Below are 20,961 nucleotides of genomic sequence, written 5' to 3' on the forward strand. Positions count from 1 at the left end.
TCAGCCCTTCAAAATAAATTGTTTTTTTCTTCTTTTTTTTTTACGGTTCAAAATGTACCGTTAGTGTTAACCGGTTACCAATATTTTAACGGTTGGCCATCACTACGTGCAAGGACGGGAGTTGGGCATAAAGTCCTAATACTATCAGTATAGAGCGGAAATGATTTTGATTGGCTGTCACACATCCGCGATGATTGCCCTTGGATATTATAGACATGCCTTGTTGTATTTTCTCCAGCTACACTACAACAATAAGGACCACTGAATCCATTTCCAGGCAGCAATTCCACCTTCACCTTGAGATCAAGTTGGGTGCACGGCCGCCACTTGTGAAAGCATACACCGTATCACAGTGGCAGTTCAGAGTGATTCCAGTTAAATACCTCTGGGAGCAGCACACAAAGACTCAACAACTGTGCTCTCTCTCCCAACCAGCCAGGCTGGCTGTGGCGAGTGTACAGGTGTCATCGCTCTCTGCTTTGCCTCTCAAATTAAGCCCACCCCTGCCTGATTCTCTCCCAGGGCAACAGTGACACATGACGATGACCTCATCTTTACATATCCCCCATGGAAATAACCCTAACCACCTCTACTCTGACTCTGAGTGTCCACCAGTGCTGCCTCCTTGTCTCAACAATAGAGGTCTTTTACCTCCACTCTGTGTGTTCTGCCCACCGAAGGCCAGGTGGAGGGATTGTAATGCTGCACACATCCTACCTGTTATTGTCAATACTCTACAAACAACAGTGATATTCTGCTGTCCTCCACCGCAAGTGCCTACAAGGGCACTTATGACAGGCCCTTATAGTGACATAATTTGTACATGTATTACTCAACGTCAACAGCTAACCAAGTCAAATTCCTTGTGTGTGTGATTTGGCCCATAATCTCCCAAACTTGTCAGCTTGACCTGTCATCTGCCCTTTTTGGCTTTTCTTTTGTCAAGATTCATCCTAGTTTCGCAAGGTTATTGCGCAGCTGGGACATTTTCCAGAGTTTTGTGTTTACCCATGTACACCCTCGCGCACACACACGCACGCCTTTGTGGGTCTTAAATGTTTTCGTCTGAGAGGTAGAGTTCTGGTCTGCCTGAGCCCGGGGCTGTTTAATTTCCTGCCCTCCACGCTCTTATACCTCAATGTTATTACTGCTGACGTTTTGAAGATTGATGGATATCTCTCTCGTCTTCCTTGTGAACCAAGCGGAATGTAGACCCACTATGGATTTCAGGGCTTACGGTATATGCAGCGCCTTTATCATTCCCTTTGTACTTGGCACAAGACTCAAAAACGAGGCTTCCACAAAGACAAGACTCACTCCCCACACACCAGAACCCCCCGCTGACTTGCTATTTCTCTTGTTTCCCCAGCTCCCCCTTCCCTTTTGAGCACTCTGCCTCCTCTGATGGATTCATTGTGCATCCTCTCCACTCGCCATGTTGAGTCAGTTTTCCACTCTTTTCCACCGTTCCATCCTGGGGTATCATTGTGCACGTGCCTTTTCCAGTGACATTGTGGCATAGAAAATCCCGTAGATGACAGTCTCCATGGAAATGGTGTAGAATATGCCCCCGCAAGTACTGTATGAGAATTAGATCTCTCATCGTTATTGTTAGTTTTTTTTTCCTACCAAGCAACTAACCACCCTTTTTTGTGGTTAGTTGCTTGGTTGTTTTGTGTGAGTTCAAACCTACTGTAGAGTTTTTAGCTCCACCTGGCCTTCATCTCCTGGTATATCCTTCTTGCCCTCAAGTGGCAGACAGATTCACACAGGGTATTTTTTTTTTGGTTAGCGCCAGCAGAGCTATGGCCAGGGTTGCCAGATCTGCTCATTATAATTTCCCCGCTAATATTTTATTTGAAAATAGCCGATCTACAAGCTCTCAACGCGTCGCGATGCGACGCGTTGTGAGCTTGTAGATCTGCTATTCTCAAACGGCTGATGTATATGTTAAAGTGCTCATGTGGCCCATAGGTTGCCTGTTTCTCTCACAGCATCTGGCAACACTGGCTATGGCTCTGTTGTTGACACAGCAGGTGTTGATTTTGCTTCACAGTGGTGGCTTTGTTTCTACCATGTCCAAGCTCTGACGGCAGCAAAGGAAGGGCAACGCGGCACAGGCTGCCAGAGCGAAGGGCGTTGGGGAGATAAAAGAGAAAGCACTTTCTATCGCTTACACTGTCTCTCTCTCTCTAGCGCTTGTTTTGGTTGGTTCAGTGAGCAGGCCCATGTTCTCAGTGATCATACTGTCATTTCAAGGTCTACTTTCTTTGTTTTTTTCATTTCCCAGAAGGCTGTGGTGTTTTTGTAAACCGATAAGTCCAAGATACAGAATCCCACTCTGAATGAACATTGTCACTTTTTTTCATAACACCCTCTTTTTGCTCTGCACTCACCCCCCCTTCTCTGTCTCTGTCTCTCTGTCTCTCTGTCTCTCTGTCTCTCTGTCTCTGTCTCTGTCTCTGTCTCTGTCTGTCTCTCTCTCTCTCTCTCTCTCTCTCTCTCTCTGTCTCTCTGTCTCTCTGTCTTTCTGTGTCTCTTCTCACCTCCAGGTGATCCTGTATGCAGGCGACAGGGCCTACGAGGACTACCACCCCGATCTGAGGGGTCGTGCCCACTTCAACAACGCGGACCCCAAGACCGGCGACGGCTCCATCAACCTGACGGGGTTGAAGTCGTCCGACACAGGCACCTACCAGTGTAAGGTGAAGAAGGCCCCGGGCATCAAAAGCAGGAAGACGCTGTTGACCGTCATGGGTGAGTGGAAGCAATTAGGGGTGTAACATTTAATTGAACTAATCGATTTGAATGATGTATAAAAAAATATTCATTTAAATAAAATATCGATTTTGGAGGAAACATAAAACAAATGTCTTCCCAAAAATAGCTAAATAACATTGAAAATAGCCAATCTACAAGCTCACAACGCATCGTGATGTGTCGCATTGTAAGCTTGTAGATTTTCCATCACACCGTTGTACGACAAAGTATAAAATGGGGCATAAGTGATAATCGGAATTATTTTTGCGATGGTTTGTTGATATATGGGGATTATTCTATTATTGAAAAAGTAATCAATGGAATAATTACTGTGAAAATAATTGGTAGTTGCAGCCCTAGAAGCAACCGTTAATATAGTCAGGACACTCATCAGCTCTGAAGAATACTCCACTCAGGTGAATAAAGAAATCAATGTGTGATGCCCCCCCAACACACACACACGCACGCGCACACACGTACCAATTCCAGGGGATCCTACCTGTGTTGAGGGACATTCACTCTGCAATGATAAGACCCCAGCGCCCCACCTCTCCATCTTAGAGTTTACATAGGCCAAGCACAGCACTGCAGAGCATCTTATATACATACACACATCCATCATCATTGTAGCATTACACTGTGTTGTGATTAGAGCTACTGTTACTTTGACAGGTTATTTATACATATAGCCAAACATGTCATAAAAAAGCACATCACGTAATGAATATTTTTTTTATTGTGGATGCAAGCCACGTTTCAAATATAAAATAAAAGCACAAGAACAGTGCTGTTTGTGTGTCAACCGTGCACAGGTGGGGAAATAACACATTTGAGGAACTCAAATAGCATGCCCTACCCTAGCTGCTGTTATTTCTTTTTATTGTTTTATTGTCAATATTGTTTAAGCCTTTTCAACTTTAGACAGTATAGTGCACCAAGGTATAAAGACCGATACGGGGAAACGTGTGAGACATGAGCTGGACTGCAGCGTGCAGGAAACCCACTTACCCAGCTGTTCCCCTCTAAAATGACATGTGGTGGGTCTAACCTTTCTTACTTTATTTCATCCACTTTATTTGATTTTACAAGGTACGTGTTCTATATTGGGAACGGTAATGGTATTGATCAGATACTTTTAAAGCTCTGTCTGCCCATTCATCGCTGCCCTGTGCATCTTCATGAGCATGTAAAATTAAGCACACTTGTCCAAAAATGAAAAAAGCTAAACAAAACAGTAAATGTTTTATGTTGCCTTTTTGCTGAACAGACTGCTACATCATAGGTGTTGTGCAAGCCAGCTGTTTCACTCCCTAGACAAACACATACTGTGGCCTTGCTGGTCGGTCAAGTGACTCATCCTTGTCGAACGTTTAATTGCCTCCTGCCTGGGATTTGCATATGCCACAGCTTAGTACATGGTTACAAGGTTGGAATTGTGTCATTACGGAACCGGTTTCCCTCATAGAAGGTGCTTTAGATTTAGAAATGTCAACTTGCATATCAGCATCGTTGACATGATATCATTCTTTGGAACTTGTGCGGATGTCCTTGTACTGCACCGACAAGCTCGACCAGGAAGGGGTTGTTGGAAACAATCCAGTTTCTTAGCAGTCCTGTGTTGCACTTCTAAGCACTAAACTCTTGTCTTGGCTCTAATGAGAGATGAATGTACCCATTAATGTCCTGTGACTCTTTGAGCAGAGACCATGGGAGCAGGCTAAATAGACCCTGCCCTTACCCTTGGAGTCGCTATGTTACCAAAACAATGACAATTCTGATACAAAATCTTCCAAATATTTAGTCACCACACAAGTCACTAGCCTACTGTATCATACCCCTCACAGCAACAAGCGGACCCTTGGTGATAGGGCTTTTAGTGTGGCTGCCCCTGACCTCTGGAACTCTCTCCCAATGGAGATTCGCCAGACGCCAACACTGGACTCTTTCAAGTCCGCACTGAAGAGACACTTATTTACTCAGGCTTTTGGCAATTCATTTGTTTATTTTGTACTGTAAAGCGTCCTTGGGTTTCAGAAAGGCGCTATATAAATTCAAGTTATTATTATTATTATTATTATTATTATTATTATTACCATTATTATTATCATAACGTTCCCGGAATGTTATAAGTACAACAACTATTGTGTATGTGTAGAGAGTAGAGACAGGAAGAGAGGCTACAGATCCTGACATGCTGCTACAGTGTAGCTAGTATTGACCTCAGCAGCTAGGCGTTCTGGCGCCATGGTGAAACGATGATAGGAGGGGTGGACATATTGCCTGCTCTGCGTTTTACCTTCAGGTTGATCTCATCACAATATACAGAACATGGTCTCAAGAATGGGTGGGTGGGGCACACTCACATCAGACCATACACTGGCCCATACGCACAGTACAGTAAACCACGTCACAAACACTGGTGTTACCCGCCATGTACCGGCATCAAGGTGTAACACACAAGATCACTCAAACACAAGTTCAAGAACTAAGCGGGGGGGCTGTCTAGTTTCCCCAGTTGTGTATTGTCTTTGGCTGAGGACAGACAGTGAAGTTAACCTGAGGAGAAGGGCCCACCTGCAGTCCACCACAGTGTACTCAATAGGCCCCGTCAGCAGCTCTCACAACCGCTCACCATCTCCAACTGGACCTCATCCATACACATGGTGCCCAGTCACTTCAGCTCTGCCTTTACCTGGGAGCCCAGTCAGTGGTGTAAAGTAACTAAGTACATGTACTCAAGTACTGTACTTAAGTACACTTTTGAGGAATTTTTACTTCACTGGAGTATTTCCCATTTTCAGTACCGGTACTTTTACTTCTACTCCACTACAACAAATATTGTACTTTTACTCCACTACAATTATATGAAAACTTTAGTTACTAGTTACTTTTAATATATGAATTATGATATTATGAAACAAGAAACATACATTAACCACTTTAGCCCTATTTTATAGATAGGCTATTTGAAACGTTGTGGGCTTGTAGATCTGCTATTTTCAAACATTTTAGTACTTTTACTTTTGGTACTTTAAGTACATTTTGATACCCAAACTTTTGCACTTTTACTCAAGTAAATTTTTAATTCCGGACTTTTACTTGTAACAGAGTATTTCTATATTGCAGTATTGGTACTTTTACTTGAGTAAAGAATTTGAGTACTTTTTCCACCTCTGGTGCCCAGTCACTTCAGCTCTGCCTTTACCTGGGAGCCCAGTCCAAATGCTCCTCATCATGGCCACTACAATAGTGTCGCAGACCAGAAATAACCTATAATCTATAAGCTCACAGCGTGTGCAACGCATTGTGAGCTTATAAAAGCTTTTTTTTTAGGTCTGTGACACATCATACGACGGAGCATATATCTGGCATGTTTCATTATTTGAAATTGTACCATTAAGTCGGTGTGACTGAACGAAGCTAAGTTGGCAATTTGGTCTTGACCACGTCCTTAACCACAAAGGCTACCCTGGTTCAGCTATCCCTTTCCACTTATCTTGGCCACAGTATAGCCTTGTACAACTCATAAATCTCCTCTCCCTATCTATTTATGTTCTAACAGCCGTCCCTTATCTCGGTCTCTCTCTCTCTCTCTCCATCGCTCTCCCACTTCGTCCCTTTATCTCTCTGTGGTTCTCCAACCTCTGTTAGTCTCTGTACATTTTTGACCTCATCATTCTTCCTCAAATCAAACGTATAAATCTGCGCACGTCACACGGCAACCGCTAATATGAGAAGCTGCGTGTCAGAGCCCAGGGATGTGTCGAGTTGACTTTCACCTTTTAAAGAGGCATTCAAAATGTCACAGCGAGCTGACATTTATTGTAAGTGTGTGTGTGTGTGTGTGTGTGTGTGTGTGTGTGTGTGTGTGTGTGTGTGTGGGCATGGGTGGCGTATAGATATGGTGAGCACACGGTCAGTGGCGAAAGAGCAGTTTGTTGGGAGTTAGGAGCCCTGTAGCCTTGCCACCCAATCGTCCTTCCATCCGCTCGTCCGCTCTGCACTCGTTTAATTTTTCCCCTCTCTCCCTCCATCCTGACCCCTGTCTATATTAGATTAGTGGGAGTGCTCCCACAGGACAGAGCTGTCTGTCTGGTGTTAATCCACACACACACGTCTGCCTGCTAAGCCCCCCACCCCAGCAAGCCCTGCTCAGCTCCAGGGCTTTTTGTTATTACAGTGCTCATTACAACGCTGTGATGTCAGCACTGTCTGGTAACTTACACACTCCCGCAGACATGCCTACAACACACACACACACACACACACACACACACACACACACACACACACACACACACACACACACACACACACACACACACACACACACACAATATGGAGTTGAATCTAGGAATACGTGGCCTCAGATGTTCTCGACCCCATACCTCCTACGCCCCCACAGCACCTCTACCTTCCACCTCCTCACTCACTCCCCTCCTCTCTCCCGTCTTCCCATCTCTTCGCTCAATGCCTGGCTGACCACATTGCTGTCTGCCCTTTTGCATTTCACTGGAACTGCTCTGCTATTCATTTGGGTGTGTTTGCTTTAGAATACTTAAGAATTCCCTGCCTGTCTCATCTCCTGCCAACACTAAAAACTGGCTAAAGGACGAGTCTATCCGTGCATGTTTGCTTTTCCCCCCATGTAGAGTTCCCTTCACTTTGAGTGTGTTGTGTGTGCACGCGCCATGTGTTTGTGTATGCAATGCAGACATGCATGATGGCTCTCATCTCTTCTCCAATCCACATTATCTTGACTGACAGCACTTGTAATGACAGCAGCTGTATCAATTACCCTGATTACTGCTCTCATTATGCTGAGGACTCGATGCTGATGAGCAAGTGGAAGTCAACGGCAGGAGCCACTCATACACATTTACATGTACGCGCGCACACACACACACACACACACACACACACACACACACACACACACACACACACACACACACACACACACACACCCCCATACACACAGCCAACCCGCGACACCAGGGAGTGAGAGATTGAGAAACGAGGGAGACGGGTGAGGGGTGTGTGTGGGTTGAATTGGTCCAAGGGTGTCTTGTGTGTCTGTGTGTGTTGTGTTGGTCTAAGCTAATGGGTCCACCTGGTTGTGTCTGCTGTAGCTAATGTCCCCCTCCTCTTCTCCCCCCCTCCACTTGTCATCTCTCCACAGTGAAGCCATCCAAGCCCAGGTGCTACGCAGAAGGCGCCACGGAGGAGGGCAAGGACGTTGTGGTGAGGTGCACGTCTAGTGAGGGCACCAACCCCCTGCAATACATCTGGGAGAGGACCAGTGACACCAAGCTGCTCCCCGCCTCTGCTGTTCTGGGTAATAATAAATAAATGAATAGAAAACAAATTGCCTCTCAACAATCCGCCAGGTTTTTAAAGGTCACACGCGCTTGCTGGGGGTCTGGCTAATGTCCATTAGCGTCATCTTGTTTAATACAACAGATATAGTCATTCATAGTCAGTGCCGTAAGTGGAGAATTGATAGATTGAAGGGAATTTGTCTTGTATATCATTGAGCATGATGCTGCAGTCAACAGACGGTGTACAACAGTGGTTCTCAGGGGTCCGTGAAGAGTTTCCAAGGGGGTCCTCAGCAAGTTAATAGTTGGTTTAGACTTTGGCTATTGAAAAATAGCAGATCTACAACCTCACAACAATGTGTACAGCAATGTTAGAACAGACACTGACCACGACAAAAACAAAACGCAACAGCAGTTTTGAGACAATCTCTTTTTCCTCATAACATTTTTTTCATCCTTGCTCTCCAGACCCTGTTGCAGGCACCATGAACGTGAGGAACGCATCTGGTGCAGCATCTGGGATGTACCGCTGCACGGCCAAAAACCGCGTTGGCAGTGAGGAGTGCGTTCTACAGCTCAGTGTAACACCACGTGAGTGCCCATCCAGCTTCCTGTCCGCCTGCACCACTCAGTACTCGGCTTACTTCACATTCAGACCCTTACCGATTTACACCGGGCAGTTGGTGGGCAGCTACAATAATCGTTTGCCGGTGTGCCAATAGCATTGTAACAAGAGTTGAAAACACGGCAGTGCTAATTTGGATTTTGCATGCCGATGAGGCAATAGTACCCAAACATTAATTTGTGTCCAACAGCTGAATTTTTGCTATTGTAGTTTGTTACAGCTCATAAAAGAAACATCAAATTGTTCATCTTAACTCAACTTAACCCAATAAAGTGACATTTTCATACAATTACAGGTACATGAGTTTAGGTTTGTATTTAAGTCGCTATCCAAACTGTGAGAGCTTTATGTATTGACGTATGTTCTTTGATCGTCTTGTTCAGCCCCCAACACGGCAGGAATCATCGCGGGGTCCATAATCGCAGTGCTGCTCATCCTCCTCATCATTGCCATCATTCTGTTCTGCCTTTTCCGTGCTCGAAACCGCAAGAAGTATGAGAAGGAGATCTGTAATGAAATCAGGTACTGTTCTTTAAACGTGTATTCGTTGTTCGAATCGGGTGTGGTTAAAAAACATCATTTGCCACGGTATGATAATAGTGCATCAAGCTGTTGGAACCAGGAGACCACAGTGACAGTTGCTAGGCGACTACTTCAGCTCTCGTTGAAATAAAAGTTCAGCACCAACATGTAAAGAAAGAATTTTACACTATTAACAGTAGTTTAGCTCCGTGGTTCTCAAACCATTTAATTTCTTGAACCCCCATAACTCTTGAGAGTGTACAAATGGACACTTACAGGTCCATTTGGACTTACAGACCTGAAAGGGTGCATTTGGAACCCCGTCAAGGAACCCTTGACGGGGAGCTGAGGGTCCCTGGACTGCTTAGGATAATGGTTCCCAACCTGGGGTCTGGGCCCTCCTCAGGGGGCTGCCAAAGATTACAGGGCTTGTCTGCTTTTAGGTAGTCAAGAAATGTTAAACAAAATGATAGCTAATTTCATTCACTGTCTCTGCCTGCATGTTGTCAATGTGATATCAGTCCAACTTGTCATACAGTAGCTGTATCCTGTAACTTTAATGTACTGTAGCAAACTCCCACATGTAACGTCATAGTGAAATACAGTAATAACTGTCACATTTAAACATGTCTGAGGAATGTATATGTGTGTGTGTATGGGCACATTGGGCAGCCATTAAAATGCAGCTGGGGACTTGTGACACTGACCGCCATCTCATGTCATCATCCGGCCACTCTTATGCACATGCACACACACACACACACACACACACACACAGCCTACTGGGCCATGAAAATGGTTGTCGCCCCATCAGCAGTTTCCTTTTTTTCCTTTTTTTTTTTTAACCCATCCGCAAATAAATGGCTGTGGTAATCAGTTTGAAAGCTTTTGTTTGCTCTGTAGATCCCCTGTCTGTTGCTGGCTGCATGCGCACGTGCGCGCATACACACACACACACACACACACACACACACACACACACACACACACACACACACACACACACTCACACTCACACTCACACTCACAAAAAAACACACAAAAAACACAGACCCAACCCATGTCTCCCTCTGGTCGGGGATTTTCAGGCAGAGCCTCTTTTCAGCGCTACTCTGCTCTGTACTATGCTCTTTACTGTATCTAAGAACACAACATGGCCTTTATTTGATAATATTGATAAATACAAAAATCCATGCATAAAGAATATTCATAAATATTTTATATATATATACATACACACTATAATATGCTAGTATTTTTTAGGTTATTTTTCTGAAATTCTCAAATAAGTATTACATCCCACGCCTAGGTAGGGTTTTCCCCATCCCCAATTATTACGTAACAGCAAAATGGCCACCATGTGAATATGGTCAATTGTAGGTCAAAGAGGATTACAATACTAACATTGTACCCCCCTCCCCCCCAACTCACAAACGCACACTTGATAACTACTGTAGTATGAACAAAATATGTGTACCAAATGTGCCCTGGCCCCTCAGGCTCAGTTTGATTGAGCTCTTAACTGGATTATCACTGCTTATTAGTTGTTAATGTGGTGGCAGAGGGAGGATAGGGTTGTCTGACTGCTCAGCCACTGCAGAATGCGATCATTCGCTCACTATGACCAAACCAGACATCCCAGCCCCCAACCCCAATTTATTTTTTACTCTGTCCCGTTATTCATGGCTTTCTATTTCTAACTCTGTGCCTCCACCTCTGACCTGTGGCTCATTCATGAGAATGAAATTGGTCACTTCATCGGTCAAATGCTTTCACACAGTGGGAATTGTTCACGCAAAAAAACAAAAAACACAAATAAGCATCAAAGCCCTATCTTGTTGTCTGAACACTGCCCCCCTCCTCTCTGTGTGTGTCCTCAGGGAGGACGTCCCTCCTCCCAAGAGCCGCGTTTCCACGGCGCGCAGCTTCACCAGCGTGGGCAGCCAGCGCTCGTCCCTGGGCTCCATGTCGCCCTCCAACCTGCACGAGTACGCCCTCAAGCCCCAGTACGACAAGATCCCCTCGACGGAGGACTACGACAGGCCCCCGAGCCACGCGCCGCTGCCCCCGCCCACCGCCCCCAAGATGGCCGGCCCCAACCTCAGTCGCATGGGTGCCATCCCCGTCATGATCCCTGCCCAGAACAGGGACGGCTCCATCGTCTAACCCGCCATCCCTCCTCACTAAGGGCGAAGGGACCGTGGTTGGGGAGACACACACACACGAGCCAATGAAGTTGGGAGGAAGGATCAGGCTATGGGATGGATGCTTCCTCCATGAAGGCCTGGCTCTGGTGTGGTGCTGAGAAGGAAAAGTGGTACATTGCTGGAACTACACCCAAACCACATTAACTATTTACAGAAGACAGCCGACATATACTTTTATGAATTTCACTTCTTGGACTTTCAAGGCAAAAAAAAACAATAACACAAAAAAAAACATCATACTAGTGTGGCTATACAGTTGAATGGTCAATATACAGATTTTATTGTACATATTTAGAATGCATGTTTTTGTTTTTGTTTTTTTTGATGGCCCCTCCCATATAAATACTGTGTGTTTCAAAGCAGATCCAGGCCAATGATCGGCCATGGGTAAGTGACGTGTACATCTGTATGCATGTATGTATAGAAATACAACTGTATGCGTGAGTGTGTGGAAGGCTTGTGATGGGAAGTGTAGAGCTCAGCTACTGTCTAATTGATGAAATGCCTATACTACAGTATCATTTTTGTTTTTTACCATTTTTATTCTATTTAACTCCAGGAATTCAACATTAGACAAAGACGATGTGAAGAAAACCTCTGGGTATTTTGATATGAAGTGTAGCAGATCGATGCTTATGAAGAAATTACCAAGATTTGAAATGAAGAATTCATGAGCTGAATGAAGCAGCCATTCTTTCCCGCTACTAGACTTTTAAGGCGCTCGTTGCGTTACTGGTCATATGGTATTTATCAGCCCTGGAAGCATTTAGGTCAGCCATTTGTTGTTAAACCGTTTACTGTTTGAATTGGCTAGTTTAGGGTGGAGTGGGAGAGGATTGGCTGGTGGTTAATGAATGGGGCGGTGCAAATCACTGCCTCGTGTGATTGGGGGATTATTGTTTTGGCTTTCCGAGTTAAAAAAAACAAAAGACTACCCCACCCCTTGGCCCCCAAGTTCTAAGAAGGACACATCTCAGTGTAGAGGGAAACGGCTCGAAAAGCAGCTTCACTGAGCATTCTCATCTGATTATGTTTGACTGGAAACAGCCCACCCCCCCCACCCCTAACTCCTCAGATCCTTAACAAAACATCCCTGCCCCCAAACACGCAACACATAGCAGCCGCTCTTAATTTATCATCTGGGGTATCTATGACCCTGGTCTAAAGGTCTGAAGTACTTAATCCTCCTTATTTGCTGTTGCATTACAAGGAGCCAATATCTTGATTAAGCTTCTTTCTATGGTCAGTGTGGAGGCCTTAGCAGGGCTGGTGACATTAATTGGAATTTTTAATGACATTATACACCCGTACAGAGGCACACTATCTAGGACGTAAATAAGAAGTGCCCATAAAATGAATGAAACGTGATAAGCCTGAGAATAGTGAATCGCTGGTGCTGTGCATACAGCAGGTTTGTATTGTAAGGGTAACCTGGAGCCTGTTTATGCAACAGTATACTGCATACATCTGCTAATTCACGTATTGTTAGTCATCAACAGGTTTTACAGTACAGTCTTATAGTGGCTTGCCTGAGGAAATGTTAAGATTCCCTGAGTCATTCATGTGTTCACTAATCCCATTTTTCCTCAGATTGGACATATGGTAGGTGTGACTGACCAGTTGTCCCGAAGGCACCAATCACAAATTGTCCTCCTCCTCCTTTTAACCCATTAAGGCCTGAGGTTCCGATTCTACAAAATGTCTTCTAAATCAAAACAGTTTTTTTTTTTAAACTTATGTTGCTATGTCAGTGGTTCTCAAACATTTTCATGTCAAGGACCCCCAAAATGTGTATGGGACCCCCAGAAGCAAAGATTTGAGTTAAAAAGGTTCGCTTTAAAACAATATATATTCAAAGATTTGCACACATTTTCATTTATTTTCAAAAAATGCAGATATACAAGCTCATAGCGCGGCACTCGGTGCCGCACTATGAGCTTGTATATCTGCTATTTTTGAATAGCCAAAGTGTAAAATAATGCTTTTTAGCTCAAATCTAAAAGTCACACAGATGCGTTCCAGGTCTTAATGGCTAACAGTCAGAAAAGTCAGAAGTCTTTTCTTCTGATTAATGAAATTGCAGTGAAGACGTAATCCTCCAGCCTTACATTTAGTGTCCATAGTTTGTTTCCTGTACAGCCCACAGGCTGCAAATTAATTCTGTTGTGCCTTGTTGTACCTATCGACTTCTACACAGCTGTCACGCTGGCTGTCCAGGTGGCCTTGAGAGTGGTGCCAGATTAAGTGTCTTGTGACCAACTCAACAGGTGTGACTCAATGTGACTGGACTTAATATGACCAGTACGTGATATTTGTTGTTCCGTTACCTTAATCTGTTCAAGGTTATGGTCCCACCACTCCCCCCACCTGTGCACGGTTGACTCAAAAACAGCACTGTTCTTATGCTTTTGTTTTATATTTGAAACGTTGCTTACATCCACGATTATTTTTTTTATTCATTACGTGATGTGCTTTTTTTATGACATGTTTGGCTATATGTATAAATAACCTGTCAAAGTAACAGTAGCTCTAATCACAACACAGTGTAATGTTACAATGATGATGGAAGTGTGTGTGTGTGTGTATATAAGATGCTCTGCAGTGCTGTGCTTGGCCTATGTAAACTCTGAAATGGAGAGGTGGGGCGCTGGGGTCTTATCATTGCAGAGTGAATGTCCCTCAATACAGGTGGGATCCCCTAGGTGTGTGCGTGTGTGTGTGTGCGTGTGTGTGTGTGTGTGTGTGTGTGTGTGTGTGTGTGTGCGCCTGTGCCTTTTGGGGACTGAAGATAGGTGACAGGTTTAATATCTCATGGACTCTCTACTTCCTGGTTCTGGCAGGTGTGATGTCACACCTGTGAAGGAGAGCTACATCTCCCTGCACTACGGAAAGCGAAACCTTAGGCTCACCTATACATCTGTCAGCTCGTCTTAGACCCAAGAGAAGGAGTGTGTATGTATGCATGTGTGTGTGAACAAGCAGGTGCATTGGGGGTTCACTGCCAGGATGAGACTTCTATATAGTATTTTAGGTCGATCTTCAACTGCAGGCAAACTGTACAGAGCCATTAGAGAGACAGTCCTACTGTATCATCCAACATTAATGACAAGTACTACTAACCTTATTAACTGTAGCTTTTAAAATGGTGTACTAATATTGTATGAAGATCTTTGAGGTTTGCACGCTGTGCATTTATTTTACTTTCGCTTTTTTTCTGTGCGTGTTTTGTGCTGTATTTTTGAATAATAAAAGTTCACAAAACGAATGAAATGGTAAATTTTTGTTGTTTCATTTCCCTGGCAGCAGCAGAAAGGAGTAGTTCACCCAAAAAAATACTTATTTTCTATCAATTACACACCCCATGAAGCCTTGAATGCATGGAGATTTTTTGTTTTTGTCGCATAATTTCATGACCGGTGCAGTTTCCAGTAGGAGACTCAATGGAGACCCTTTGCGTCTCCTACCGGCGACTCTGCCGGTGCGAGTCTCCATGAAGGCTTCATGGGGTGTGAAATTGATAGAAAAAAGGTAATTTTTTGAGTGAACTACTCCTTTTAAGCATATTAACTAAAAACCTATTTTCTCTCCTCCGATAACAGACACTCTTATTCCTCCAGGGACCCAGCCTCCTGCCACCGTCTACTGTGATTAATTTTAATCAAGGAGTGATTTTCAACCCTAGCACCAGGTGAGGAGACTTTCTAACCACTTAATGACTGTAATTAATCATGAAGTAGGCATGCTCGATCGCCACACGCCATCTCCCCAACAACTCTAGCATAAACATGCAAAGGCTTCTGAACCAGCTCGACTTAGCTGTGCACTAAAAATAGCCGATCTACAAGCTAGCATTGCATCGTAATGTGACACGTGAGCTTGTAGATCGGCTGTTATCGGCATGCGACAAGTCGCACAACCAAGTATAAATCAGGCATATCCACCCATCTCATCACGTGATATTGACTCATTGTTATTCTCCTGCTGTGGCGTATTATTATTATCATCCCTCACATCATGGGCATTTTGGAGTGAAAAGTCAACATTTGCTTAGCTCTTTTCTTTTCGTGCCAATTTTCTCCTTAGTTAATGTGGTTTGTAATTAGCTGCATCACCAGCCACGACTAATCAAAGTTGTACAAAATTAGCTTTCTAATTAACTATGCTGAATACTGTGAAATGCAAAAGACATTACTGTGGAGGAAATCATGTGTATGTGGTTATAATAGGATCCCCATTAGCTGATGCCATAGCTTCCTGCGGTCTGACACACAGAAACACAGGTAACAATCACTTGTAAATTAAGGCATTTACAATACATCAAATTTTACAAGATGACAGCCAATTACATATAGATTGAAACTTTACAATCACTAAAGTTTTAATGTCATGTCACTTTATTTTACAAGGCAACCCAGTTCTCAGGATATGTTTCTCTCCTTTGTACACTTGACAACATGCCCATGATCTTGACGTGTGGATAGGTCGATAGCTGATTATTAGCCAATGGCTCTGCTGTGTGTTGGCAGTTGACAGGTGGTCAATAAAAAAAGACTATAGCACTTAGTGCCATTGCTAAGCGGACGTCCATACTCATAATTGGATGCCAGTAACGGATAGGTCCCCGGAGCATTGATCTGTGGTCAGTCGAAGTCACTCATGGATTCTAATGACTCCCCATAGGTTCTGCACATGGGGTTATGCATCTGTTTCCAGCAGCACCACCACAGTCCTAGCAAATGGACATGGTGGGATTTAATGACACTTTTATGGCTGCACATTGAAAACATTCATTAAAAACACATTAGTGGTGTGTTCTACTGCATGTGTAAAGATCACATTTATGGACATTGTGCCACTCTCATCTCGTTTCGTTAATATACAGTGATTTATACCACTGGTTCTCAACGTGGGGTCCGGGGACCACCAGGTGTTCCAAGGGGTCCCCAGATGAATAAGTTAATAATCAGTTTAACCACTTTAACCCTATTTTATGTTTCGGCTATTAAATCTTAGATTTTCTTTTTCACATGTTGGAATAATTTGGGAAAATGTTAATGCAAATCTTTTATGGGGGTCCCTGGCACAAAATATTTTCAAATGGGGGTCCACAGTCCTTGACAAACCAGTGATTTATACCCTCACTGTCACACATTTTTACCTCTTGTCCTCGTTAACAGAAAGAGAGAGTGGCGTTGTGTTAAGCACCTGGGGATTTGTGCCCATCTCCCTGGCTGCTCCCTCATGCCTGTGTGAGGTATTAATTGTTTGCACAGATCGGGGAGGGTGCTATGGTGGGAGAGGGCTTATTGGTTCTCCAGGAGGGTTTCCTTGGCAACCTTATCTGGTTGTACACAGTCTAAGCTGCCTTCTAGTGGGATGATTTATCTTGTAAAGCGTGAATCGTTCCCTGCTAACAAAACTCCCCGTCTAAAAGCAGTGGTGTCATCAAAGTCGCTGTCCCCCAGCTGTCACAGCAAAGCATTTGCCGCTTTTAGAAACCTCAGTCAGGTTGCAGGTGTAGGGAGGGGTGGTGTCTGAGTAGGCTACTGGAATATGCATGTGCAGTGAGCGCCATGTGTGCAACTGGCCCAGTGATACACTAATGTTATGTCTCCATACACTTTACTGCCTTTGGTCTGAAATGACCATGACTGCAGACCTGCATTTTAGCACTTAATCCAGAAATCTTGAGTCTAAAACAATGGTCTTGAGCCTAATTTATACTTTGCGATGCTGTATGATTATGTCATTTGCCAAAAACAAAATCAGTTATTTTCAGCAAGCAACACGGTTGTACAAAAAGTATAAAATGAACCATTAGTCTTCTATTTACATACTGCTGAGGGATTCAGCATGCTTTCATACATACCCAGCCTCAAAACAACCCGCATGTTCTGTCCAGAGACAGCATAGAGTCATCTGTGGAGGTGAAGTACCGGTAGATCCAAATGCAGGCCAATCAAGCACTCTGTGCTGTATACCAGCAGACACGCAAGATTTCTCATGAGGTTTGCCCAGCTGCTGTAGACTCATTTGTCAGCTCATCTCATTTCCCAGTGTGGGAGGAGAAGTAAGTCGGCACACCATCCAAATCCCACCCTCCATTTGGCTACTATCATCATCTGTTATGGCCTGACCTCTAAGTCTACAGCAGCTCAGCATCGAGTTAGGTCACAGTTTTGACCCTGTGTGGTTGACAGCAAGACATTTTTATGACTAATATGTGACTTTTGATGAATGACGTCCCCCACAAACGCATCACTCTCTTCTCAGGGGACAATATAGGGTCAGTGGATACATGTGTGACGTTTTGCTCATCCCAAAACATGATTTTCAAAGGCTAGCAACAGCTTAGATCTTTTCTGTTTCAGGGACTTTGGCCAGTGACTTTCATGGTGGAGCAAGGTGACACATATAAGTGAATATAACATTTTAATTTAAGCTAACCACTTAGCACTTACCACAGGAGATACTCGGTGTGAGGTGAATTAACTTCGTCTCAGTTGCTCCTCACCTCACCTCCATATGTTGCTGAAGCAGATAAGAGCCCACTAGTAAGGACTAAGGGGAAAGTAGTAGAAGGGTCAGACGTGTTCAGAGGCAGGACACCTGCTTTAATATCCTCTCTCAGTGGTCTACTATCAGACACGCATACACGCACACACCATGTTGTCCTTTGATCTTTTCCCTGGCAGTGAGCTCTGGTAGCTGTTATCTACACCCTCAAGCCCAGCTCTGAGACTGCTGCCAAGGAACCTCAAATCAACCCCGGGTCCCTCAGATGAAGAGAAAGTGCAGTTTTACTTAGTCCTTTACACTGTGATTTGTACTTCTAATCTGCAGCTCTGCTGGACTCTATTATAGATAATCAAGCCCCAATGCCAGGTCATCAGCAGGGTACAATGGAGGCCAACAGTGAAATGCAGCCTTGGTGAGGGAACTGGGCCTTAGTTTCCTTTTTTCTCCTTCTGTGATTGGGGTCATCTCTGTTATATTACCATGGTGATGTCAGTGATAAATCTGTGTGTGTGTGTGTGTGTGTGTGTGTGTGTGTGTGTGTGTGTGTGTGTGTGTGTGTCCATGGCGTGTGCTTCTCTGAGTGTGTCTACCCACATACTCAATTTGTCCATGTACTTTATATGTCGATGTGCGTGAGTTCACATTTGTAAGCGTGTGTAGTAGTAGTAGGGTGTGTTCATGCGGAGTAGCATCACCCAGAGTGGCCACAGTGAGGGCAGAGGTCAGGGTGGTAATTTAACAGGATGGGGCCATCCCTTTCCCTCCACAGGCCCATTGAGATGACGGCAGTCTACCTCAGGCTATTTCCGACCAAGCAATTAGGCTGCTTCTTTTCCTCATGCTGAACACGTACCTCAGGCCAGAAAACACAGATTGAGACACCTCCCCTCCCTGCAGCACTGCAGCCATCGACTGAGACTTAGGGCAAGGCTTGCCCCGAGGGCTGATTTGCTGCCCTGCTTCTCAGAATTGCATCGTGAATTTGCTGCTAAATTGCCATCAAATTGATTCATCCAGATTGTAATTGTGTGCACAGCATATATCTTTATTTAATGAATGCTTCACAAATACCACAGTTTATAGCCTATTGCTTTTTTATTTTTTAATACAATTTTTTGTAAGCATATTATTAAAAGTCATAGGTGTGCCCATGTCCTATTTGTGGACTATGTATGGCATAGGCATACTGAGGTCCATGGGGCCATAGCCTAGTTTCTTTCTTTCTGTATGTCCATTACATTTTAGTTTTAGGAATATGTTAACATCATCATGCTGTATGAATAGGCTACGCTATGTTTGGCTACAAAGATGTAGGCTACAGTGTCGAGCTGAAACGGTAGCAAGGCCATCGGCAAATCACACCCTGCCTGCTGACTATGCTGCCTGCAGTGCAGTGGAAAGTTCGCTGGAATTAAAATACAGGTTTATAGGACTGAACTGTCAAATAACTGGGCCAGTGGGCCAGAATGATGAAATGCAATTTCCTTTTTTGAAAGTATTTGCATTCATAAGCGCCAAGAACCTAAAGTGTCCATGCGGCTAACGGCTCGTCGGGTAAAAGGTAACTAGTAGTCGATCAATGAGGCTATTAACGTAGCTAAGGCGGCCTAACTGCACATCCACATCCACGTGGCCGCTACCACGTGAAGATGTGGTGGCGTTTTCATGTCTGGAGAGTCCAGGACAGGCTTCAGACGCACCTCCTGCAGTAGACTTGGCTCAAATCTGAAACCATTTGATTTGGCATTAGGAATCCTTTGCGACCGTCTGCCCTTGCTGACCACGACCCCAGGCAGGTTTTGAACTCACTACCATCCGCACAAAAGGCATGTGCTCTAACTTCTTCTGTCTTCACAGCTAGAAATCGCAGCGGTAACAAAAAAATAAAACAAACAAGATATGAATAAGTTGCTGTATAAGTGTAATAGTTGGGAGCCTAATTAAATACACAGGTAGGCTATCTGATCAAATCTAATTGTTCCCTATAATAGGCCTATAACCTGAAACGCTATTTCTTTTCCAGGCTTCACTGAGATATTAAATGGATGGGATATTCTTTGTGTTTGGAGGAGACCATTTCTTCTTTTTGAGGAATGTAACCATGGAGCTGTCATGTTGGCTTTGAAGGCCACCACTGTCAGTAAAGTGAGGGGGGCTTGGGCTTTCCTTTTATAGGCTATTTGCTGGAAGGTGCCACTGAAGGGCATTGAATGCATTTCTCTGTCCGCTTTAGAAAGCTAAAGGGACAAGCATTAATTCTGTAATTCCTGCCTTTTCACTACTGACATGTAGGCTACTGTACCTGATATTTTATGGTGCTCTAGTTTCCATTTCGGGTCATATAGGCCTATGATGTGCAGACATCCCCATCTTAATTATTTTGGCAACATCAAACAATACTTTTATGAACATGTATGTGGATAGATCAAAAGAATATATTATGTCAAGTAAACAAGTCCTTGTTTTTAGAGTTTAACAGTTGTTCTGTTGACAAAATTAGAGCATGCAAATTGTAAGCTTTATAATTTTCTCCCCACACAATGGACCAAATATGTAAAATATAGTTCATATGGTTCAGTGCAGACAGACCAGCTCTTTGAAGAAGTTCTTTGAAAGCTGTCAGTAGGAAAGATTATTGGATATAAGTCTAAAGGCATTATGCAAATTTCCTTGGGTTCAGCAAATGGGTAGGCTACTGTATATCCACTGAATACCACAAAGGCAAGGGGTTTAATCTTGCCCATTCCTCGAGAAACATTTTCTTCCTTCTCTACTCAAACCTTGCATGTGTTAACCCATTTAAATGTTTTGGCACATGATAAATCAACATTGTATGAATGGCTGTCTTTTCCATTAGAAGCCGGTCCATTATTAACATCAGTTTAATCCTACCAGGAGAAATGACAGCAGTAATGCTTAATTTATGATCCATCGTACGTCAGTGTTGCGCACTGAAAATACAAGCTCACAACTGCATCCATCCATGAGCCATTGTGAGCTTGTAGAA

General features: G+C 44.0%; 1 protein-coding gene across 1 annotated transcript in view; it reads left to right on the forward strand.

The window, feature by feature from the left end:
• cxadr (CXADR Ig-like cell adhesion molecule) overlaps positions 1 to 13,321 on the forward strand; it is a 43,602-nt gene extending 30,281 nt beyond the window's left edge. Inside the window, exons 3-7 of the mRNA XM_084075035.1 lie at positions 2,553 to 2,757; positions 7,943 to 8,098; positions 8,550 to 8,672; positions 9,090 to 9,228; positions 11,109 to 13,321. Of these exons, the coding sequence (XP_083931161.1) occupies positions 2,553 to 2,757; positions 7,943 to 8,098; positions 8,550 to 8,672; positions 9,090 to 9,228; positions 11,109 to 11,394 (909 nt within the window). The 3' untranslated portion in view covers positions 11,395 to 13,321. The remainder of the gene's footprint in view (positions 1 to 2,552; positions 2,758 to 7,942; positions 8,099 to 8,549; positions 8,673 to 9,089; positions 9,229 to 11,108) is intronic.
• Positions 13,322 to 20,961: the final 7,640 nt, after the last annotated feature.

This window comes from Gymnoscopelus microlampas, assembly GCF_963454915.1.
Source record: "Gymnoscopelus microlampas genome assembly, chromosome: 12".
In the NCBI taxonomy this organism is placed as follows: domain Eukaryota; kingdom Metazoa; phylum Chordata; class Actinopteri; order Myctophiformes; family Myctophidae; genus Gymnoscopelus; species Gymnoscopelus microlampas.